General features: G+C 40.1%; 1 protein-coding gene and 1 pseudogene across 1 annotated transcript in view; both read right to left on the bottom strand.

Annotated features, from left to right (window-relative positions):
- Positions 1-376: 376 nt before the first annotated feature.
- LOC146571201 (uncharacterized) lies at positions 377-2,361 on the bottom strand (annotated as a pseudogene).
- An 8,801-nt stretch (positions 2,362-11,162) lies between these two features.
- The window catches only part of cwc27 (CWC27 spliceosome associated cyclophilin), a 32,006-nt gene continuing 17,363 nt past the window's right edge, over positions 11,163-25,805 (bottom strand). The window contains exons 12-14 of the mRNA XM_085280268.1: positions 17,458-17,567; positions 17,251-17,354; positions 11,163-11,926 (exon numbers count right to left, since the gene is read on the bottom strand). Of these exons, the coding sequence (XP_085136394.1) occupies positions 11,764-11,926; positions 17,251-17,354; positions 17,458-17,567 (377 nt within the window). The 3' untranslated portion in view covers positions 11,163-11,763. The remainder of the gene's footprint in view (positions 11,927-17,250; positions 17,355-17,457; positions 17,568-25,805) is intronic.

Below are 25,805 nucleotides of genomic sequence, written 5' to 3'. Positions count from 1 at the left end.
TTCCAGGTCATAAAAAGTAAACTGTCATTTAAAAACATCTTAAATAATGTAAAAATCATATTTTTCCAGCTACTGACTTTCACAGTCATGTGAAAAAGAGGAAAGAACCGGCTTTAGCAGCAATACTTGAAGTAATTCCCCAAAGTTTGATTCTGTTCATCTGGTTGTAGCGTTTTCAGTGGGAGAAACGTTTCATCACTCATCCAAGTGACTTCTTCAGTCTCAGCTGACTGCAGGTTTCCCCAATCTTATAAACAGTACATTGCATAATGACTGACACTAGCACCACTGAAGGAACAATGGGCTGGGAGGTCAGTTCGTTGATCATTAATATGCAAATTCTCATGACCATTGATTAACAACCACTGATCAAAGCTCATTGATCAAAGACCACTGATGAATGGCCATGAGTACCATTCACAGAGAGTTGGAGAATGGCTGCAATCACAGCATTGTAAGATGGCAAAAGATGTACCCTTAGGCCCTCTCTTCGATTCAGAAATGGTCTTTCCCTTTTCACATAAATGGCCTCCTTGACTCCGCGCTCAAATCCTCCTGTACACTATGTTACTCTGTTTGTGTTGGGGGACCCGGTCCTTAGGGTGGACCAATCTGTGGCGCAGCGTGTTTTGGGGTTTAAAAGCCACAGAGACTCGGTGTTTAGAAAAAATGTGTCTCAGCTGTTCCAATACTCCTGACACGTACGGGATCACTACGGGTTTTCTTTTAGGCAGCGGTTGTCCTTCTCTCCTGGATCAGCTGGAGCTTTCTTTAGGCGCCTTTCCAGCTTTGACAAAAGTCCAGCTGGGATAACCACATTTACTCAGGGCCTTCTTGATGTGACGTTCTTCTGCTTCCCTGGCCGCCGTGTCAGTGGGGATGGTGTTCGCTCTCTCTTGTAGCGTCCTGATGACACCCAGTTTATGCTCCAGTGGATGACGAGAGTCAAATTTTAAATACTGATCTTTATGTGTAGGTTTACTATACACATCAGCTTTTAGATGTCCCCCACTACTGATGGAAATCTCACAGTCTATGAAGGCTAACCTTCCACTTTTCATATCCTCCCTGGTGTATTTGATGTATCGGTCCACCGAGTTAATGTGATCCGTGAATTGTGGTACGTCCTGAGATTTGATTTTCACCCAGGTGTCATCCACATACCTGAACCAATGACTTGGTGTTGTTCCAGGGTAGGATAGCAAAGCCCTCTTTTCCACTTCTTCCATGTACAAATTGTCCACGATGGGTGAAACTGGGAAACCCATGGCACACCCATGTTTCTGCCTGTAGTAATGACCCTTGTATGTGAAATAGGTGGAATTAAGACACAGTTCCAAAAGCAAACACACTTGGTCGGTGCTGAGAGTGGTCCTGTTGCTGAGGCTGGGGTCATCCTGTAATCTCTTACGGACTACCTCCAACGCTTCCGTGACTGGGATGCAAGTGAAGAAAGATGTAACATCGTACGAGAACATGGTTTCATCTGCCTCCATAATGACATCTCTCACCTTCTCGACAAAAGCCAAGGTGTTCTGGATGTGATATTCAGAGCTGCCCACCAACAGGTTGAGGATCGGAGCCAGAAACTTAGAGATGTTAGAGGTGACTGAATTGATCATGCAGACAATTGGTCTTAAAGGTGCACCCTGTTTATGTATCTTCGGTAAACCATACAGACTTGGTGTAGATTCCCCTGGGTATAGCCTGTAGTATTAGGTCCGGTCTTGTTCTAACTGCTTCAGACAGTCTATCACGGTCTTGTTTCAGGGGCTCATAAGTATTTTCGTCACTGAGCAGTGACATAATTTTCTCGTGATAGTCTTTCTGGTTTAGCAAAACCCTGCGCCTACCCTTGTCTGCTGGAAGGATGATAATGTTGTTGTCATTGCTAAATGATGTGAGTGCCTTCCTCTTCTCCATACTCATGTTGGATGCTGGGGGCTTCGTATTGCTGAGACAGGCTGAAACTTTCGTCCGTAGTTGCTCTGCTTCCATGTCTGCAATGTTGTTGTTTCGAATTGCTGTTTTTGTGGCTGTGATCAGTTCCACTAGCGGGATTTGTCTCTCACCGCCAAATTCAACCCTTTAGCAAGGATGTTTTTCTCTGCTTGGTCAAGCTGTCTGTCAGACAAATTCTTCACCCACTTGTCCACTGACCTCCCAGCCCATTGTTCCTTCAGTGGTGCTAGTTTCAGTCATTATGCAAATGTACTGTTTATAAGATTGGGGAAACCTGCAGTCAGCTGAGACTGAAGAAGTCACTTGGATGAGTGATGAAACGTTTCTCCCACTGAAAATGCTACGCCCGGATGACCAGAATCAAACTTTGGGGATTTACTTACCTGGATGATTGAGCATGCATCAAGATATTTTGGCCCACCGTTCTTTACACCATTGCGTCAGTTCACTGAGGTTTGCGGAGATGCGTTTATGGACCTCAGATCCTTTGAAGCTCTACTGCAACACCTTGAGTCTTTTATTTTTCATTTTTTGTGTAGATTTGCTGCTGTGTTTGGGATCACTGTCCATTCCAGTTTTACGACCCAGTTTTAACCCAGCTTTAGCTGTCAGGTAGGTGCCCTCACATTTGACTCCAGAATGCTTTGGTATACAGAGGAGCTCATGATGGACTCAATGACTGCAAGATGCCCAGGTCATGTGGCTGCAAAAAAAAAAAAAACCTAACTCATTACCCTTTCACCACTGTGCATTACATTAGGTATGAGGTATTTGTATACATATGCTGTGTTCCCTTTTCACCAAATGCGGTGATATGCATTATGGTCAAAGGTCTCTGCTTCAGTTTCATCTGTCCATTATTCCAGAAGGCATGTGATTCATTCAGCTGTGCTACCTTCTTTTTTAGAAGAGGCCGTCTCTTAGTAATCTTTCTAAACAAGCCATAGTTGTTCAGTCTTTTTTCTAATTGTACTGTAATGAATTTCAGTGTTCAACATGCTAACTGAGGCCTGTAGAGTCTGAATGTAGCTTTTGGGTTGAACTTCTCAGATTCATGCATCTGAATGCTCCACAGCAGCAAACTGCCAAAACATCTGCTTTTATAGCAGATGCTATTATACATGCTGAAAATCAGTTATTCAAGGGTATTTCATAAGCAGCACCTTTTAATTAATTTGGAAACAGTAAGTGTTTACTTAGCCTTTCACAGAACTGCACATAGTCTAATGTTTCAATCTGGAGTGGCAATAAGATAATCTCTAGCTTATTCTGCTGAAAAAACATGTTAGTGTAAGTTATAGAAAGTAAATATAAATATATACAATTTTACTACAATAATACCACCACATAGCTTAAAGTGACATAAACTCTAACTTGCATGTATCGACTTACATCTTTTCCTATTTTGACCGGCTCTACTGGGATCACAGGTGGGGCATTCAGCATCTTTGCCATTATAGAATTCTCCCAGAGATTTCTACGGTATTAAGGATTCTTTAATTGGAATCTTTCTCTCTTCATCATCAAAACCAAATCAAAAACAGGGCTAGAAGACTCAGATTTTTGAAAATTTAAAGGGTTACCAAGCGATATCCTAGTAGCAGCGCCATAGTGCTGTTTTTACTACTCCCTGTTTTCAGAAAGCTAAATAAACTGTCAATTTTGGCTTTCTCCAAAAGCAGTGTGTACTGTTTTACCAGCTGGGTTGTCTTTAAAGGATACGGCTTTGTTACATTACTGTCCTCTGTCAGCAGGACAGACAGCAGGTAAGTGGATTATATGTTTAAGCAATCAATAGCCAATCACTTAGGCCAGTGGAATAAAGCCAAGAGCCCTTGCTTGGTTGTGGATGGGGCTGAATAATTGTGTGTGTGTGTGTGTGTGTGTGTGTGTGTGTGTGTGTGTGTGTGTGTGTGTGTGTGTGTGTGTGTGTGTGTGTGTGCTGTTGAACTGCGTACTCTATATGCAGCACGCTTAAGGACATCCTCACTTCAGGACATTATGAAATCCATCAGGAGTGAATGATGTTGTGATTCATCCTTTTCTGCTCCAGCTGTCTACATCTAATAAATGAGAGTAAAGCTAATGAGAACAAATGAGGAGGCAGTGCAGAAAACTACAAGGCCATTCAGTTGCATTGTAATGCTGCTTCTGTCTCTGTTTTGCATGTCCTTCACTGCTACAGTAAAAGGTGAATCTCTTTGTAATACATGGACATGTTGAGGACATCCAGTCAAGGCACGCCAAGCGTTTGACAGCTCCAGTAATGTGAAACCTTTTAAAGATCTATTCTTTTAGTAGCCTGTAATTGTAATTAATTTATGAGGTAACAAAATGTCTTCTGGAGGAAAAAGTCATCCTGTTTAATAGTGTCTGTAATTTCGCCGCTCTCTCGTTACAGTGAAAAAGTGGCTGTAAAGATGAAATGGTCTGCTTGAAAGCAATTCAATTAAGTGAAAAAGAGATTCATCAGTAAGTTGTAATAATAAGAGAACAGAAGTCCATTACCACCCTTGTTCTTGTCTTTAAGATGGTAAAAAAAAAAAAAGGACAAGTCACACCTACGAACAAAATTGTGCAGATAACACAATTTTCATAAAACTACTGCAGCTATCATAACTTTCAGTTGCAGAAGGAAATATTTGGATTTGCAGTATTCTATGGGGTTCTGTGAGCCACTGTAAACTTTTGGAGGTCTAAATCATAATTGGTGATGACTCCAAACCCAACCCAAACTCTAACCCTAGGCAATCAGAATGTATAATTTCTGATTTTATTAAATTGTTCTCCAGTGTCCTGGCCATCAGAAACCACAACAAGACATACAACAAGTTGGGAAACATACTACACATAGTCATGGCACAAAAGTGATTACACTTCATTTAGGTTATGTAACACAGCAACCAAATAAGCACTGAACTCAACAGAGCGGTATGTGTCAGAAGTAACAACAGCAGTACCGTGTGATTTTTGTAAAAGTCACAGTGAGATATAGATGAAGGACAACCTGTCTGAGCTTGTAACTTTTTTTTCTTTGCCTGAGGATAAGCTTTGTGCTTCTTGTAAGACTTCTTGAAAAACTTAGCAATGTCCACTTCTAGAGAAATATAATTAAAAAATATCCATCCATCCATCTGGGACTGTGGGAGTTAAAAAAAACCTCAGGCCTCAGTCACACAGGCATAGACACTAGTCTATGTGAAATTTCCCCTTGTGGGACTAATAAAGGTATCTTATCTTATCTTATCTTATCTTAGTCCATGACTCTCTGGCAACCACTTGTTTATTGGGACTGATGGTTGCCAGGTTTGTATGGAAAACAAGTCGGTGTCTTCCATACAAACTACAGGCAACCGCTTCAATCTGCTAGTGCCCAAAGCATTTATAAGTAGGTTTTTTGGTGCAGTGCTTTATACAGATTTGCAACCAATTTCACATGGCAGTAGCAAGCAACCTCCTGCAAACAACTGCCATGCAGTTGGTCAGGGAATACATGTTATTCTTTAGCAACGAATGGTTACCATGGGGTCACTGACCAATACTGGGAAATAGTAACTGATTTCACAGCAATTACCAGCAACCACTCACAATCGGTTGGGGAAAATTCATTTTTCCCTATTGAATTGATCTAATGCTGATTGGTTGGGTTGAATAATACAACAACCTGCTAGAGCAGAAACCTTCAGTAAAGGTGAGAGGATTGAAATTGTGAATGGGTTTAAATACCTTGGGATGATTCATGCACGCCATTATTTCTAATATGTCAGATTGCATCACATGTTGGGGCCAAGCTGAGGAAACAGTCATTAAACAGTGGATTCATGTATACCGTGACTGGATAGAATTCTTGTCTGCGCTGAATCCAAACCACATTGAGGCCCATGTGAGCCATACATTTCTGGGCACTTATCAAAATACAGGTATATTTACATATTCCTGTACTCTGTCAGTATATATGCCCATGTAACTCAATTCTATGACTCGTTCCAGTTTGAGGTAAAACGCAGCTTTTCTGAGGGTTTTTTTTTTTTTAGTTTAACCTTGGTGGTAGTTGTAGGCTTGGCCTTAATTTATTGTTTACACTGGTGTCCTTCAGTGTACTCAGTTTCTAGAGAATTGCATTCATTCCTTTTCAGCCCTGTCCAATTGCTGTGGTATTGGAAATTTCACAGGCAGGCCTTTGTTGGACTTAATATTTGGCAAAATGAATATGTTATTGCTCATATCCCAACACCCGGGCAGTTCTCTGCATCACCCAGCACTGGCTGGCATCTCTGCTCTGGCATGTCATTTTCAAGGTGTGTCTAAGTAGTCTCAACTATGATCCATAAATATACCAGCAACAAAAAGAACATAGCAACACTGCCAGACAAAGACTGCTCTGTGTTACTTTATCAGCTTAGTATGTTAAAACAAAAGCACTTGCTAATTTTGGTCTGGTGTAACACAAGAAGAACTTTTTGAGAATATTGTGTTCATACAGAGGGAAAAAAGAGAGGAAGCGCTGTAATAGGGAAGAGAAAGACTTGGCCTATATGAAAAATAAATCTTATAAAGTAGCTGTGAAATATGATCAGTGACATGAGGACTTTAATCTAAGCAAAGCATATTATAGGAGAAGGAGCCCTGATTCAGCAGATGTTAAAATACCAATTCACATTTTTCTGCCTTAAAACAATACCCACATGCACATATGTACATCAAAAGAGTTATTGGTGACTGTAATTCTTCCTCCTGTCTGTGTAGTGTAGAAATCCTTTCTAATTTGCTCATGTACTGACTGATTTATTGTGTTCACCACTTCAGTTGACAGCTAAAGCTAATAATTAATAGATTCATAGTTTTACATTTTAGCATCAATTCCAGTAATGGCTCAGTTAGACTAAAGCTAAAACAGGAACCTCTTAGGAACAATTGGTAATTGCTTGGTGATTGTGTTGAATTTTTTGCTATCAGTGACTGACGGCAAATAGTTGGGATGAAACAACTTATTGACCAGAGGCTGAGCGTGCAACACCTTCAACCTCTGGACGACCACTTTCAGTCTTAAGGTTGCCTGGTAGGAGGCAACCTATCTCCAAACAACTTCAAACTGACTCGAAGTGACTGCAATCACTATATATTTAAACTCTTTGAGGTTTTGCTAGACATGGAAAGGAAACAATTAATGTGAAGTTCTGTATATGAAGACAGTAACAGATTTGGAAACATAACAAAAATTGCAAAAGATTTGCTGTACTTTCTTTCCAGTTTTACTTAGTTCAACCGCAAACTGATGCACATATGTTGCTTTGAGGATGGCAGCTGACTGCAGGTGGTTGCAGGTGTGGTCCCATGCTTTCAAGCAACCATTTCAAAAGCAACAAGATCACAAGTCCAATGCACATGCTCACAACAGTTTTGGTCCTGTCGCCGTTTTCTGTAGTGCCACTGTAGTATAATAGGTTTGTGCCAGATGTCATACTCATGTCTATTACCTTGCATAGCTGCACTATGATATTACTATTTAAGCCTTGAATTTAGCAATTTTGGCACTGGCATTTTGTTTTCTTGCTTAAAAGAGGACATGACTATATTTAAACAACAGGGTAATGCTGTCCTGCTGTCCTGTTTCACAAGTGTTGATGAAGTGATTCTCTGTGATATCACAACCTCAAAAGGTTGCTACTTGCGCTCATCCTTCTTTTCATTACATTTTCCCAAACAGTAAAATTCTGCTTATAACAACATCAGTATTAATTACATAATTTATAATGTTTAATTGGAGTGTCTGATTTACTGCAGAAACAGCATTTTCCTTATTATTCTAACATCACACAGTACCAGGTTATAGATATTAAATTGCATCCCACTGAGCATTACTGAGCATGAAACATGTGGTGAAGTGACTGCCTTTAAGTTCTATAACCAAAATGAATGAAATTCTTTTACATCAAATTTGTTTGTTGTTGATTAGAAAAACTAATATGCTGCAGTTTAAACAGCTAGAGACATTTGGCTGTTAATATAACATAACTGTTATGTAATTAGGATCCTGGATGGAGGACATTCTATTCTAACAAAACACTATTTTACACAAATAAACATTGTTTTCTGAAAGTGCACAATCTTGCTTCTGAGCATTGTAAACCAATGCACTGTGCGCTGTTGTCTGGTTATCTTTTAAATTCATGCATCTGATAAAATTTCATTTTGGTATCTACTATCACACTATTTCACCTTCACAAGCAAACCCTGTCTGAGGAGGAAGAAAGAATTTGTTCCTAAACTCCATATTCCACGTTTCAATGATACATGTTTAATTAAACTAACTTAAACTGCAGAGTCCTGATACAACATAAGCTTTCATCACTGACAGTGAAATGACTTTATCTGATGTATGGACAAGAAGAGCAGTCTGAGCACCAGCAAATCTTTCAGTGTAGTCATGTGTATGCAAGCGCTGTATTAGGATAGAGTGAGAAAATTTTGAATTTGTCCTTCAACAATAAGGTGCAGACAAAAAGCTGACAGCAGAGACAAATGAACTCACTGCTCTGTCCTTGGACGTCTGGGAATTGCCAGAGCTTAACAATGACACTCTGCTGTGCCTGTACAAACCATCTCCTCTTTGATCTTGCATTTTTCTTCTGGCCATTGCACCCAGAGGAGTTAGCTATAGAGGGAGGACTCATGGTCACAGTAACACACATGTGTTCTCTTGCATAGCTATTCAACATATGATAAAGCAACTGAGACAACTTGCCACAGTTCTTCTGTCTTGTCTCCACATGTAATCCCAGACTGACTCCATCAAGCTGAGATAAGGGCACTGAGGGGGCCAGACCAGGTCTCCTTGTACTTTTCATTGCTTGAGATAGCTGTTTATCTGACTCTGGATTTGTCATTGTAATAAAGACTCCATACAGACTTTTGGGACTGATCAGATGCCCCCAGTGGTTTTGCAATCTAGAAATCTAAAGAACCTTGCTTTCTTATGGGCTTTACGGTAAATCCCTTCTTTAATGTCATAAATACAAGTTACATGGAAAGAGAAGAACAAAACGCCCTGGTTCCAAAATGAATGTTTAATTTAATTAGTCATGTCTTTAGACATTAGAAGAATTAGCTTGTCATTTTTAATGCATACACCCAAGGGCAGAAGGAGAAGGCAGTGGAAGAGCATGATAATGCCATTACCTTCCCATCTCATTCCTCCAGAATCACATGATGAGCAAAAGAGGGGTATTTTCTACTTGAAGTTGGGTGCAGTGACGCAGAGAAATGTTAAATATTCTCCACCTTGTCTTTCTCTCTGGCTTCCCTTCAAACATAAATTACCGATTTACTTGGCAAGCAGAGTCCTTGTAAAGAACTAATTTATCTGAGGAGTGTCTTCAAGGCCAGTGTGGCCATTAGAAATTAGAGCGAAAGAGCATGGAAGTATTACAAGGCTTGTTTTATGACATACTCAAGAAAAAAGTGAATCTCTCGTTACATTTCAGAATATCTCAGTTATTAACACTGGCACATTTAATCGTGAGCAAGACCCAGAAGCACAGAGTCGGTCAGGCCACTGTATCACCTGTTTTAAATTTTCAGCAGCTTGGGCAGAGCTGGCCTCTTAATGTAACATTAACTGTACGTCTCGTTTCATATTGAAATTTAAGCATAATCCCCCAAGTCCAGTTAAAAAAGAAGTGTGCGGCTCCTGGTCGCACACGGCAGCTGATCATTTTGGGTTAAGTGTTTGAACAGTTCTGCTTTCAACAAGCCCTGACTGCTCCAGTGATGACCCGAGCAGGACAATGAAAAAGAAATGTGTTCGGATGACTGAGCTGTCTCTGGTTTTTACCCCAGCATTAAAAAGTTGTTTTTCTATTTAATATTTTATGAAGTACGCAATCATAGCAGAAAGTTCACTGAGAAAATCAATACTTCTCGTAACTGTTCATTAAATGTGTAATGATGTTTTTACATCTGCTCTGTGGACTGTGCCAGACTAGTGGCACAGTGTTGCCAGTTCCAGCTAAGCTGAGCCACTAACAGCTGTAGATTCATATTTGTCTTACGGAAAAGTGTGGTATCAATTGTCCATTCTAGGGTCTGTGTCCACAGCCAGCCATTTTTTAACTGAAATCCCCCATGACCTCAGTTTTAGAGGGCTTCTCTCAAGCGCTGTAATCATTGCTAGGCTACTTCTTCAGTGTTAAGTTGCAATTTACTGGCTCCTCAGTGACAACTACAATCAGTTTCTTCTTTGCAACTGTTGAGAGCTGATATTCTAAGACCCACCCCTTCTTGATTTTGATTGGTAAGTGAGAGCACTTTGGTGCTCTAGTTGTAAGCACAGAAGCTCCTCCCACCTGCTGTTCCTTCTACCTGCTCCTTGCCAATCTTCTGTTAGCAAGGGCTGCCAAGAAAGCTGGCTTAAAGACAGGGGGAAAGGGAGCTAAAATGTTTTTTTTTCTCCAGACAGAGGATGAGCTAAGGGACTGCACCAATGCCCAGTATAAAATAGATGAATTTTATTTGAACTCAGATTCATGCAAACATACTTAAAGCATTTGGAAATCTGCATATTAGGATACCTGTGAAATGTTACTCCCTGTTGCTTGGGTTTGAATCATTCTTTCATTCATTTTTCATATCCAAAGACCCACAGAATGTGGTACTTTCTGCTGTTTTAACTGGCTATAACCATGAAGCAGCATTCCAATGGTAAAGACCCATAATATATAGCTGATTTGGAGCATGTGCATTCGTTGATCAGCCTCAACATTAAATCCAGAGCCAGGCTGACTGACTAAAACGTTTTACATAACAATACTATATTCTGTTGAGGTTCATGAAGGTCATAGCATTCATTTGATATGTACCGCTCACCTAAACATTGATGCTGACCATCAAACACCTTCCCTGACTGCACAAGGGTTCCCCAGAAGTGATAACGGGTTCAGACACCACAAAAACTATCTAGGAAAGGCTTGAGTAACATGACAAAGACCATCACCGTCAAGCCAAAAGAAGCCACACTTGCCTGTCAACATCCTTGTGCCAGAAACCACAGGACACTCAGCTTTTCCGTATCCATACCCTGACCTAAATGATATTAGGCAAGCATTTTTTGTGCAAGTATTCTTGTGGTCTATATGCCTTACTTGTCCCAGACTGGCTGAAAGCTAAGTGAATAGTAGGGTGTCCACACAAGAGATTTACTTGCATATTTGCTCAAACTAAATCTGAAGAAACACTTGAATGTGGAAGTCAGCCATAGCACCAGTGCAAGCAGAGGATGGATGAGCTGTCCAAACACGAATAGTTGATGCCAGATGGAAAGAAGAGAGTGGGCACATACACCAGGTTTTATAGCCCTTCCATGTAAGCAAGAAAGGCCTCACAAACTGCATTAGAGTATCAATTTATCCTGAAAAATGGCTCCTTAGTGATACATTTGTTTAAAATCAAACAGAACAGAGTCATTACAGGCTGTTTATGATTGGTATTTATTTTTCTAACAAAGGCTCACATTTAACTGTAAACAGAAAATACAAAGTCATATAAATGAACATTACATGTAAGGTTCACTATTTTTTTTCTCCTGATGAGTAACTGTTCAGGTGAAGCTGTGAAGAAGCCGTTTCCTCACAGAAAACGGGGACATCGTGTTTTCTGCTCAGCATCCTCATTTGTAATGTTCGCACCAGGAAATGGTTCAACAAAGCCGGGTTTGAAGCAATGAAAAGGTAGACTGCCAGGATGCTGTACGGCCAGTTTTGGTTTTAGTCACATGGCTTCGGCACGACCTATGACCTTGTGACCTCACCTCTTGGCCTTCTTTTCTTTCAGGATCTTCTTGCTCTCCTCTCTCCTGCGTTTGTTAACGGGGTTGCGTGGGTCATAGATCTCAAAGGTGTCCTCATCCTGCATGTTGGCATCCTTGACTTTTCTGCTTTGCTCATCAAACTGCAGAACATGGGCCATCCTAAATCAGACAAAGAGAGGAGGTGGAGAGAGTTCAAAGAACAGCAGGACAGGATCCACTAAATCACTGCTCTGTGGAACCGTTACCTAGAGGCCAGTTTCTCTTTTGCTTTGAGAAGTTTCATAACAACAAACCCAATAATTAGTTGAAGCAGGGGAAAATAACTACTTGATCTCCTGCTGAATTCATAAGCTTGCTCACACAAAGAAATTAACAGTCTTTAATTTTTATGGTTGCTTCATTTTAATGGAAAGAGACAGGATATAAACCAAAAATCCAGAAAAAAATATTACATAAAAATTATAAATGGATTTACATTTCATTGAGTGAAATAACTACTCGATGCCATACAACCCAGCTAGAATTTGGGCTCCTGCAGATCGGCTCTGTGGCTGTGTGGGAAAGAATCAATTACAGATACTCCTGATAGGTGGCTGTAGCTCAGGAGGTAGACAGAGGTCATCTACCAATATGAAGGTTGGTGGTTCAGTCCTTCGGGCAAGATACTGAACCTTTAGTTGCACTCCAATGTGATCATTGGAGTGTGAAAATGTGTGAATGTTAAATAGAAAGCATTTAGGCATAGAAAATAGTGCTTGTATGAATGTGTTTTGCATAGCATAGCTGCAATGGCATCACCATTGGGGAAAACCAAAGAGGGTGGCAGGAACAAGTCTGTAGACCTACACAAGACTGGAATGGATTACAAGATCAAGAAGCTGGTTGAAAAGGTGCAAACGGGGCTGTGGCCCCCCCACACCCTCTAGCAGATCATTACATGAAGGAACCTTTTAAAAAAACAAGCGCGTCCATGCTCACAGGTGTACACACGGGTGATCACACCCACAAACTACACCCTTTTTGGCTCCTACCTCAAAGCACACTGTGTTCTGTTGATCTTATGTGCTGCACAATAATGTTTAATATTTAGTATTTACTGTCATATTCCCATATATCATTGTGATGTTGTTTATTCTATTACTCTTGTTCTCTTCTGCTTGTTTTCTTTTTTCTTTCTCAGCAGGTGACTGATATATGCATTTTTTCTTCTTCTTTTTTTTTCTGCTCATTCTGTTGGTTTTTGTCTTTTGCCCTTCTCCCCCGTCCCTCTTCTCAGCTGTTTCTCTTTCCCTCTTTCTTTCTCCCCTTCTTTCCCCCAGTCAAGTCTGTCCCGTATTCAGTAAGTGAAAATAAAATGAACAATAAAAGGTGAATCAAATGGACCATTACGGCAAGGCTGGGATGGTCAGTTTGGTAAAGTAAATCCGTTGGGCATCTTTCTTTGCCTTTAGACAACAATTCTGATGGCAAAGGAGCCAAACGGGACAGGCAAAAAAAAAAAAAAAAAAAAAGAAAAGGTGCAAACTGTTGACAATCAATCGTCCTTTGGTCAGATGAAACCAAAATCGAGCTCTCTGGCAGATAATTACACACTAATCAACGTATATTTTGAAACTACAACATTATTTTATCTATTTAAGGATCTGAAAGGATTACTTAATAAACCTTTAAACCCAGTTGAAATGTTAAATCAAGACTAAGAGTCTAATTTGTCAATATAATAGTGTTCTTTAAACGGTAGCTAAAATGACTTAAATAGATGCTCTAAAATCACCAGTGTTTTTTGACATTAAGCCTATAGTATTGTGTTTATTTACCTAGTGTGGCTTACCCTCACTGTGGCTTTCTAAAAAACCAGATACAAGGAGGAGGGCATTTCCCAACAAAAAAAAAAATACCAAGGTGAAGTCCAAGGGGGCTTAACCCTAGTGACTCTGGTGGTCCTCTAACTTTGCTACAGTTTTTCCACAGACCCACACATTAGCACTCTAACACAAAGAACTGACATAATAATCATGGTTAACTTGCATTCACATTCTTCTTAGCCTCATTTCCTGAGCTGAGAAGTAATTTTCCCAGCTTCAAGTCTTTTTCAAAATGTAAAAAAGGCAAAAATGCAAAACTGTAATCACTACATTTTTATCTTAATCGGTAATGGTTCCAGTTAGTTTTGCAGCATAGCTGCAATGGCAGTGAATGGCACAGTTCCCTCGCAGCAAGGTTTGCATTTTTAACCTGCTGGTAAGCTTTGGGCCTTTATCTGTGGAGTTTCATGGTCTCCATCATCCCCAGGTACTCCAGCTTTGTCCAGCAGTTAACCTTTAGGATAACTGGTAGTTCTAAAATGACTGGCTTAATTGTTGTTGTGAACCTGAATTCACACAAGAGTACATCATTACAATGTTTTAAGCATTTTAAGCATCACTTTAAGCATGTTAACTTGTGCCTAATTATGGCCTCACAGGGTTGCTGCAAAGGTGGCTTTACACTGTAACTGGTTCAGAACTGGTTGTGTGATACTCAGATACCTTTATAAACTATTACCCCCCCATCTCCCCCCTGGTGCTGGTACTGGAATTGGGGGAAGGGAAAGTAAAATATAAACCACACACACCCACCATATAGGTACAGTGCTTTAGTGTTTTATTTAATTTTTTAAAAAATCTATTAGACAACCTGTCATAAAAAGACGACGACACAACTTTTAGAAATCTGTCAAAAACTGGTTTAAAACTTGAGATTTAATTAGGGAAATAAACTGAATTCATGTATGAAAACCCAAACTTGAGCTGGTACACATATTATGTGCATTATTTGAGTCAATCCTTCGATGAAAAATACCAACCAACATTACATGGTGGAACAATTGTGGCGCCAAATTCTATTTACAATCAGCTCATGCTATGCTTGTCGTATGAAACCAGAGCAAACCAGAGGAAATGCAAACGTAGTTTTGTTCATACCTAAAATAAGAAAATCTTTAAATGTTTCCTTCAAAGTTCACGATTAACAGATTGTTTCAGTGTGTTTCCACATGCCTGTATTAAAAAAACAAAACTCCATGCTGTAAACTTAAACAAGGGTTGTTCTAGCGTGCATGACCTCTTCTACGTGTCTGTGCGGTTAGGGTGTTTTAGTATGTTGGTGCGATCTGGATTTTCTCCTGTGTTCATTTGAAATCGGCAGGAGTTGTGACAGCTCATCTAGAATGCCACGGTTAGACTCTGGCAGGCCCTGAGGACTCCTGCTGCGTGAGCATGCCGCCTCTGATAATTTGTCTAGCAGTCTCTGTGATGACAGTCTGCCGGTCATACAGCCTCAGAGTCATCCAGCTCTGAAACATGATGTGGAAAGGCAGCGTTAGGGGCTTATCAAAACCGCTGTGCTGCCATAACGCGAGTCTACAGAAGCTTTTCCTCTATTTATTTGTCTTGCATTCTTTTTACTCAAGCAGGGGGTGGGATTTACTGAATATGGAGGAATGGTGAAAGCAATGGAGGGCTCTTTGCTTTGAGAGAGTGGGCTCTGAGGTTGTGTATTAGCAAAGCAGAAGGAGTTGGGGGAGGAGGGGGAGTCAGAATTTGGAGACACAGACACAGATGGAATAGTTTACCTCCTCTGGCCCAGACTTGACTTCCAATGTCTGACCTGTTGTAACCCACATTCTGTTCGCAGTACTCCTAGAGTGGCACAGACTTCCCCACTGGTATTTTTCTAGGACTGCTATGCTACTGCCCCGTCCCTCCTTTCTCACCATACCTGGCAGGGGCAACACCGTGAGGTGTCTACAGCCGGGAGAGGCCAGCCAAGGCTTCTCTCAAATTCATTAGGACCCCCACATATGCACGCTGACACACAAACGCACACCTAGACTGAACTTCAAGGAGGCTTCTTGAGACTAATAGGAACTACAGATTTTGTTATTCTAAATCTCTTGCACACAGACACTTTGCTCACGTTCAAACACATGGTATTCATTTCAAACCCTCACTCTGTGCAGTTAGACTTTGAGATCTTTGGTGAAAAACAGAATATGAGAGGAAAACACACAGTCAGGCCTGATTTCCTGATGGCCAATCTGGTGGCTGTGGCTTGAAATCCCAACGTGACACACATACACAAGCACACAACCTGAACTTTCACACACATTTATCAGAACTTGGAGTGAGCTTTAGATCTTATAGAGTTCAGGTTCATCTGTACAAGGAAGGATTTTGTTTTTCCAGTGTCTCATGTTTGTTGCTCCTGATATTATGTTGTCTTTTAGCGATAGTCATCATAATATCAATGAAATAATAAAACATCTTTTTTCTAGTTAGCCTGTCATGCTTAAACTTCACTGTCCACAAAATGGTGTGTATGCCGGACTGCTTCTTGGGCTCTGGGAGGACTGATGTGCTCACGTATTGCTCAGAGTTTCTACTATTATTGACTGCAGTGAACAGTGAATTTAAGTTATAGACCAATGATGTGGTACTTTTCTTTTCTTGATATAGAATCAGCATTTCTGTTAACAGTTGGACAAGTAAGTTTGTTCATTATATTAAAGTAGTCTAACCAGAGAAAACGAAAAACATGGACAAAGATTCCCTGTCAGAAAAATGAAGCCACTGCGGAAGTGCCTTAAAAACTGCATTCTGTCTTAAAGCCACCAGATGGCGATAGCTGGGGTTGCAAACGTCCAGCCCGAGCCTTTTCCCTCCATAGAAATCTATGGGGGTGGGCGGAGACAAGGCTTTCTTTGTTGACCTTTTTGCTCATACCATGTTTTGCTCATTGACTTGTCAGTCACAAACCATCTGCCGATGAGTCAGTGGTTTTACACTCAGACCCACCTCTTCTTGTTACATCAGTTTTTCTTGCAACCAAGATGTTGATGGCGGAAAACGGTAATCTCGAAAAATGGGAATCCAGACACCAGTGGCTGACATCATATTACTTTATTACTGTCTATGAGTATAACACTATAATCAGCAAGTTTTAACTAAAAAAATAACCAAAAGCAACATTTAAATGAAAATTTAACCGTCTTCCATTTAATCTTTTAAATGTCTTCAAATTTTAAAGAACTAAATAGTCATTTTTAACATAATTGTGTCAGGCCAGGGTCCTTCTGTGTGGAGTTTGCATGTTCTCCCCATGCTTGTGTGGGTTCTCTCCAGGTACTTCAGCTTCCTCCCACAGTCCAAAAACATGCAGTTAGCGGGGTTAGGTTAATTGGAAACACTAAATTGCCCAATGCGGGAGTAAATGTGAGTGCGAATGGTAGCCCTGTGACAGACTGGCGACCTGTCCAGGGTGTATCCTGCCTCTCACCCTAAGACAGGTGGGATAGGCTCATGATCATGCTTGACTTTGCTTTATTCAGTTGCATAAATTGAAATAAATGAACAATGTCTGGATTCTTTCCTAAAAGATGACCATGAAAGAAGAAAATGAAAATATCCCGCTCATTTATCTCGAATAGTGTCAAGCTCACTGACCATCCTTTGTCATCATCCTCTGCCAGCTCCTCCATGTCCTCCTGTGGACCCTCAGTGATGGCCGATGACAGCTTGGACTTGAAGCTGTTGAGCAGGGCCAGCGTCTACCGTAAAGATCAGACATCATTAAAACACACGTTAACAACTACAGAATTTACAGTCTATTTCAATTTCAGTAATTTAGTGCAACAAATTGTGCCCTCTTGCCTGTTCTTCTCTGCTTGAGCCTTTTTTCAGTTTTCGGTTCTTGAGCCCTTCATATTTCTTTCTTCCCTCCAAGTACTCAGCCACAGCTTCACTGGTTGACTTTTTCTCCACTTTAGAGAGTCAAAAGAGACAAAGTAGACAGCTGTTATAGCAGCAAAGCAAGAAATCAGACAAATCTTAACTAACAACTTGAGAAATCTCTGCATGTCCGTACTTCCAACTGTTCTTTACCTATCTCAACAACTGTTTATCCAAACCACTTCAAGCTTGCAGGCTGTGTTGCCAAGGAAATGAGTTAAGTGCACTGCCAAGTTTGAGCTTGTTTGGATGAGCGACTCTGGCCTGAGGGAGCCAGAATGAAAGCCGGCCAAGAAGTTTTAACTTTTACAAAATTACATTATTTGGATGGTCTAAAATTCAAACTGGTTCATGCAAAGATAACTGGAGAGGTTTTTAATAATAGTCTTTGTTTTCCTCTTTTTGACCACTTGTGAAACTGTTCCTAAACTGAACAGAATTCAGGGATGTTTTACCAGATTTAAAATAAATGAATAAATATTTATTTTTAGATGTTCAGTTTTAAGTGTAATTAACTGCTACTTAACAAACGACAGGTAAAAAAAAAAAAAAAAAAAAAAAAAAAAAACACAGAACAAGAGCAGCAAGAAAACATAAAAGGAAAAGCCTTCACAGATGCTGCTGTACATGCTCCATGACCATGATTACCAGAAAACTGAAAAGATAGTCCGTCCATCTCAGACTGTCATGCTCTGTACGTATCCATGCTATTGCTCACCATCACAAAGAAGGAATTAAATAATCATCCCTTATTTTTTTCCTGATCAAAGATGACATATGTAACAAGCCTTAAGATTTAACCGAGTCAGTTAAATTTTAGCACAGATTAGAGCAAGTGTGAACCACATTCAGCTGATTTGAGAGGAGTGAATGTCACTTAACTGGTCCTACTGAAATATTATCAAGGAATTAAAAAAAATCTATTATTATTATTATTTTTTAATGATTATAGAAGGTGACAAATGTAAGGAAAATAGTGGTTTGCACAATCTCCAAGTGTCTGAACCTGTTTGAAAGGACTGAACAGGAGTACATTTTAAAATTATTTTTTAAATTAAGCAGTTTATTTGAAGATCAAAAGCTCTTTTTAAACTTTTGAATTCAAATAAGACAAAGAGACTCATTATTTTGTTGTTTTATTATTAGCGTATCCTCCAGTTGATAATGAAAACTATAAATGTCGAAATACTGCACTGACTGTACTTAACAGCCTTTGTTGACTACAAACAGAAACTGATACAACTGTTAGGCTACTTCAAAATATACTAGACTAAATTATAACGTATGTGGAACTTGACTTGCAGGAGCCGGAGATTCTTTAGCTAATCATCACTGATCTCTAATGTGGAAATAAAGCTGCACCTGAAAAGAAGAGGATTAATCATGTTGTTGATTCATTCTTTTTTGCTTTTTTCTGTTTCACATCACCGGCTGGACAAAACCCATGAACTGAAAAAAAAAACCCACTTAATAAAGCTTCTTAAATGTAAATATTTTTATTTTTCATAATCTTCTGAAAACTGAAGCAGTTTTAGACTGCAAGTCAGACAAAACAGCACCAAAAATGGTGTATAAAGATGCCACCCTGGATTTTTACTTCTTTATACAGTGGGGCAAAAAAGTATTTAGTCAGCCACCGATTGTGCAAGTTCCCCCACCTAAAATGATGACAGAGGTCAGTAATTTGCACCAGAGGTACACTTCAACTGTGAGAGACAGAATGTGAAAAAAAAATCTATGAATCCACATGGTAGGATTTGTAAAGAATTTATTCGTAAATCAGGGTGGAAAATAAGTATTTGGTCAATAACAAAAATACAACTCAATACTTTGTAACATAACCTTTGTTGGCAATAACAGAGGTCAAACGTTTACTATAGGTCTTTACCAGGTTTGCACACACAGTAGCTGGTATTTTGGCCCATTCCTCCATGCAGATCTTCTCGAGAGCAGTGATGTTTTGGGGCTGTCGCCGAGCAACACGGACTTTCAACTCCCGCCACAGATTTTCTATGGGGTTGAGGTCTGGAGACTGGCTAGGCCACTCCAGGACTTTCAAATGCTTCTTACGGAGCCACTCCTTTGTTGCCCGGGCGGTGTGTTTTGGATCATTGTCATGTTGGAAGACCCAGCCTCGTTTCATCTTCAAAGTTCTCACTGATGGAAGGAGGTTTTGGCTCAAAATCTCACGATACATGGCCCCATTCATTCTGTCCTTAACACGGATCAGTCGTCCTGTCCCCTTGGCAGAAAAACAACCCCATAGCATGATGTTTCCACCCCCATGCTTCACAGTAGGTATGGTGTTCTTGGGATGCAACTCAGTATTCTTCGTCCTCCAAACACGACGAGTTGAGTTTATACCAAAAAGTTCTACTTTGGTTTCATCTGACCACATGACATTCTCCCAATCCTCTGCTGTATCATCCATGTGCTCTCTGGCAAACTTCAGACGGGCCTGGACATGCACTGGCTTCAGCAGGGGAACACGTCTGGCACTGCGGGATTTGATTCCCTGCCGTTGTAGTGTGTTACTGATGGTGACCTTTGTTACTTTGGTCCCAGCTCTCTGCAGGTCATTCACCAGGTCCCCCCTTGTGGTTTTGGGATCTTTGCTCACCGTTCTCATGATCATTTTGACCCCACGGGATGAGATCTTGCGTGGAGCCCCAGATCGAGGGAGATTATCAGTGGTCTTGTATGTCTTCCATTTTCTGATGATTGCTCCCACAGTTGATTTTTTCACACCAAGCTGCTTGCCTATTGTAGATTCACTCTTCCCAGTCTGGTGCAGGTCTACAATACTTTTCCTGGTGTCCTTCCAAAGCTCTTTGGTCTTGGCCATGGCGGAGTTTGGAGTCTGACTGTTTGAGGCTGTGGACAGGTGTCTTTTATACAGATGATGAGTTCAAACAGGTGCCATTCATACAGGTAACGAGTGGGGGACAGAAAAGCTTCTTACAGGAGACGTTACAGGTCTGTGAGAGCCAGAGATTTTCCTTGTTTGAGGTGACCAAATACTTATTTTCCACCCTGATTTACGAATAAATTCTTTACAAATCCTACCATGTGAATTCATGGATTTTTTTTCACATTCTGTCTCTCACAGTTGAAGTGTACCTCTGGTGCAAATTACTGACCTCTGTCATCATTTTAAGTGGGGGAACTTGCACAATCGGTGGCTGACTAAATACTTTTTTGCCCCACTGTATGTTCTATGTTTTGTCTAATTTACAGACATAAAATATAAGTGAGAGCACAACCAACTGAACTAACTGATAATGAAGATATTCCTTAGTTTCATCTCTAATACAAATAAAAGGAAGGAAACTAGACTGTAGCCGTCTAATGCAACAGATGTACTGTATGAGCTGTGTGTGTCACAAAGTACAGACAGAGAGGGTAAAATCACAGTATGCTGGGAATACTTTTCCACCAAACTGTCCTCTCTGCAGTATGTGTGAAAAATTCTCTCATCGTGAATAGAAGGAGAGACAATCAGCGTGCTGACATCGGTGTCTCATGCAGTTAATGTGCTTCTGTAAATCTCAGAGTTCAGGCGTACAGTCTGTGAAGTCACAGAGTGGCAGACAGTGAGCACAGTCTGCTGGCTGTCTGAGCACTTTCTTTCCACAACAAAATGTGATGTCACACACAGACACAAGCCCCAGATCACCGTCACCTCACTCGCCAAGCTGTGCCACTCCTGACTGGATGCTCTGACATATTCAGCTGCACTAAATAAATGATGCAACAGAGAAAACACACGAGGCCCCTGCTTGTCATTTAGGAGAGAGCTGCTATTTTATGAGTTCATGAGACAACATATTTCCCAAAATAAACTAACAGAACAACAAAGAACTTAAGGCAGGCATATGAACCAGACCTTACTGAAAAGCTTGTTTAAATGACCCAAGCATGCACAACTAACTAGAGACTATACCAACTGAAACCCTTAAATATCCTCCTGAGAACCAGGCTGTTCATTTATGTCCTCTGTAATGGATATTTGTTTTTGGTCTATATCTTTTGACTTATTTCAGGTAACCTACTAAGTCCTAAAGTACTAAATAGAGGAGCTTTCCATTGATATCGCATGTGTTTGAGTGGCGTCTTTTAGCTGTAAAAGAAGAAAGAAATCACAAAAAAGTGCAATGGGGAGATTCCCTTTTCCTTGGTTCTCAGGAGGATATGATTAAAAAAAATAGAATAACAAACTGGACAGGTCATGTTTCATGTAAGTCATTGGTCAATCTTGGTTTGAATAAAAGACAAATACAAATGTGTTATAACTACAAAAAGAAAAAGAAAAAAAAACTATTTGTGTGTCTTTAAACAATAATTCATTATGCACTTTAAGAAAATTAGAAGGAGTTGCTCCAAACCAAATGTTAAGACATCGCCCTCCCTGGGCCTGGGTCTGCCGGAGGTTTTATCTTGTTAAAAGGGAGTTTTTCCTTCCCACTGTCACCAACTGCTCAAAGGGAGTTGTCTGATGTTTCTCTCTTTACTTTACAATATAAAGCACCTTGAAGTAACTGTTGTTGTGATTTGGTGCTATACAAACAAAAACTGAACTGAATAATGTAACTTGCTTCGTGGTACAGTACAGCTGATTCAAGAAGTGAGTGCTTCAGTTTTGGTGAGTGAAATTCTGGTGGATCCTTTGCAAATAACGCCAAATAAGAAATCACTTAATTTCCAAACCAAATGCACACAGATCACAAAAAAGGGGGGAAAAAATCAAAGTATAACACTTTCCCCCACTTGACTGGTGTCATTACTGAAGTCTGTTGTGCTGCTTAGAGGGGCAGCCCTTTTTCTGACTTGATTTATGACACAAACACGTGATCTTCCTCCATCTCTTGCCCAGTCACCTCTGCTGCAACCTATGACATGCCGGATGCTGACTGATGATGCCCTGAGGTCATGCGCGAAGAACACACATCCCTTCTCCAGCTGTTGTCACTGACTATCCCTGAGTTTGATGACATTTTAAATTATATTCCTCCCCTTTCCTGTCACCTGGGATCTAGAGAGCTACAAATCAAGCTGCTGTTATAGCAACCGAGGTGTGTTGTGGACGACAAACGCCCCTTTTACAGGATCAAGTTTTCCCCATTCTCTGTTAAACAATCAGGAGTTTTTAACAAAGTCCAAGTGGCACAATAAGAAGTAATAAATACAGGTAGTTAAACTGAGTAAACTGTGTAAACTTAAAAGCTGCTCTGCTGATTGTTTAAAAAGAAACACAAAAAAACCTCTCTGAAATGAATTTTTAGATGGCTTTGTGTTGCTGTTGTATAGATGCATGACACATGCCTTACTAAAGTAACCACAATTCAGTGATATACTGCCTTTTGTGATTCATAAACAAAATAAGCAAGACATTACGAAAACTAAAGGGACTCCATCATTGAGACTACATGCAAGAAATGATGTGCTTGTGATTTACTTGCATCACTTTGTAGCTGATGATTGGTAACTAGTGGACATCCCAGGCTCCTGTTGCCTAGGTAAGCCTCTAATTTATACTACTCTATCATATGTCCCCTACTGGCAGGTTTCAGAGTCGTTGGCAATTCAGATTCAATTCCCTGACTTGCATTGCTCTGTACCTGCTGGTTGCTAGCGAACATTTTTGTCTCGAGTTGCCTAGGTAACCCTCTAATTGGCAGTAGGTTCAATTGCTTGCCTCAAAGCAGAGAAATGTTTAAGTGGCAACATAATGTTTCTAGTGGTTATGTTGCCCGTTGTCACTGAATGTTATCAGTTTTCTGTGTCCTCTGGTCACCATGTTGTACTTGTACTTGCTTCCTGGGTGTCATTGAGATGACATAATAGATGTTTTTACTGTAATCAAACAGTAAAAACATCTAATTTGATCGCATGCTATCAAATTAGGAAAATATCTGACTAAAAAAAGAAAAAAAACAAGGCAATAAGTTACCTTATTTTATCTGAGCAGTGCTTTTGAGGGTTTAAAGTGGATGAAAATACCAGAGATGTGTTTTGAAAAAAAACAATCAAGCTGGTCTAAGACTCCCAGTTGATCTGCTGAGCAGTTAAAATAATAATTCCAATCACAGTATTTGGCATTTCATATAGCATTCAATTGATACATGTCCTAAAAATGAACAACATGACTGACAAGCCACCAGTGTAATACAATGCCAGGAATACACACGCAGACCTGTATAATATCTAAGTGGGATACAGTATGCTGCCACATCATTTTAGAGGGTTTTGAATGGACAGTAGTTTCAGAATGCCTCTCTTATTTTTGGCTCTGGTACCCAGTGGTCATGCCAAGAAAGAGAAATCCAGACTGCAGGAACATGCTATAATTTCTGTGAAAGCTGAAGAGAAAACTGAAGTGATGATTGTGATGAACTAAACTGTGTGTTAAAGGTGAATTCTGAAGAGACGGTTTGCATTTCAGGCCAATCAAGTTTAATGCCAGGCACAACGGTGAGTGAGGATAATGAATGGACACAGAATGACATCAGGCAGGCATGCAGATCAAGAATCATATACACACTGATGGTATATTACAGGCTGAAGAATATGCATTTAAGAATATTTTAGTGCAGGCACAATAAATTACTATTATTATTATTATTATTTTTATTTATTTTTATGTTATTTCAAGTATTCAATTACTTGCAGTAGAATAATCTTTGATAATCTTAACTGCCTTGTAAGTGATAGTAAACTGATCATCTCTAGGACTTTCCACTGTCAGCTGCAGAAAATGGGAATTTGGAGATGCCATCATGACTTTCCTGTTTTGCCATATCTCAGATGACATAATTTACCAAGAACATATCTAGTGGATTATATGACAACCCCCCCAATGATTTGTTACAGATGCAAAATAATTCAAACAAGCATCATGTGTTCACTGAGTCAGCACTGACCAATTAAAGAGACATGTGAGCGAATGGCACCAGACGCTGACCTTAACAAAGTGGTCAAAGCAGAATCAGGAGAAAATTTTTAGCTTAAAGGGATGGCATTGTTTCTGTGTGTGTGTGTGTGTGTGTGTGTGTGTGTGTGTGTGTGTGTGTGTGTGTGTAGCCCTTATTGCCGCACAGCTTCTCCAGTGAGATGAGATAAAACAAAAACCTCACCACAGTGCTCGTCTGTGGCTGAGTGGAGTTACAAGATTTACTGCATTTAAGCAGACATCCGTCTCCCCTGCAGCGGCCATTGGGCCGTGACATCTATCCATTCCATTTAATGGAATTAACTTTTGTTTCCAACACAAAAATGTAACGAGGAACTCTTTAAAAGAAACCCCTGCCTCTGGCTAAGCTGACAGGAAAGAACAAAACAAAGGCCCCTGGCTGAATTTAAATACCTTGTAAGATAATAGAGGAGCTTAGGCTACTCGCCATCAGGTATAACAATGCAAGGCTGCTACCGTCTCAACACCTGAATCAATAAGTGGATTTTTTTTTTAGAGACTACGTCTTCTTGAGTGTTAGAACAGAGATATAATTGAGAACAACTCAAATTTAGAGAGAGCAAAAGAATTGTAGTTAATGATAGTATTGGAGTACAACATAGTGACTGGATCTTGTCCTCTTTAATCTAAAATCATGCCGCCAATTGGCAGCAAATAAACATTAGGGTCTGTGTTTCTACTTAAAAGCATGACTCCATCAGTGTTTGTGGAGACAAAAACAATGTTTGAGCTCTTCGTGGACTTTTGTAAATTTTGGCTGGTGGTAATCCCACACTTAGGCTGCTCCCTGCAGACACCCCCTGTAAACCACTTTGTTTTGTTGCACAACAACACACACAACCTCAGGCTAACCTCTGTGTCTGAGTGGTTTTTGTAATTCTCAAAAATGCGTTTCAGCGTCAGCAAAAATCCAGTGATTGACGGCATTATGACAGACTGGAGTGTGGTGAAGACCAGAGGAGATTTGGGGGCAGATTTGTACAGAATTTAGTTGGGCCAAAGCTGCAAACTAACAAACACATTGGGTTTGATGTGCAACCATGGCGGCCACTCAACAATTTTTACCCATGCAATTTTCAGAAAGCTTCAACACAAAAATGCAGGCCGTTTAGGTGGTGGGGGGGAAATAGACGTCTGCAACTAATTGACAAAATCAGAGGGTTGCCTGTCTCAGTGTCCATTAGCAGAGAATGTAGCACAGACCACCCTCCTAGAGACTTACTTCACACTTAAATCTACTTTTAAAGATCATTAAAAAAAACCCCTAAACCTATAAATATATATTATATACATATAATAT

Source organism: Mchenga conophoros, linkage group LG7 (genome assembly GCF_057382185.1).
Source record: "Mchenga conophoros isolate Kocher_MC1m ecotype Shallow Benthic linkage group LG7, M_conophoros_male_GT1.1, whole genome shotgun sequence".
NCBI classification, from domain to species: Eukaryota; Metazoa; Chordata; class Actinopteri; order Cichliformes; family Cichlidae; genus Mchenga; species Mchenga conophoros.
Note: the sequence above shows the minus strand (reverse complement) of the source record. Positions and strands in the feature narration are given on the sequence as shown.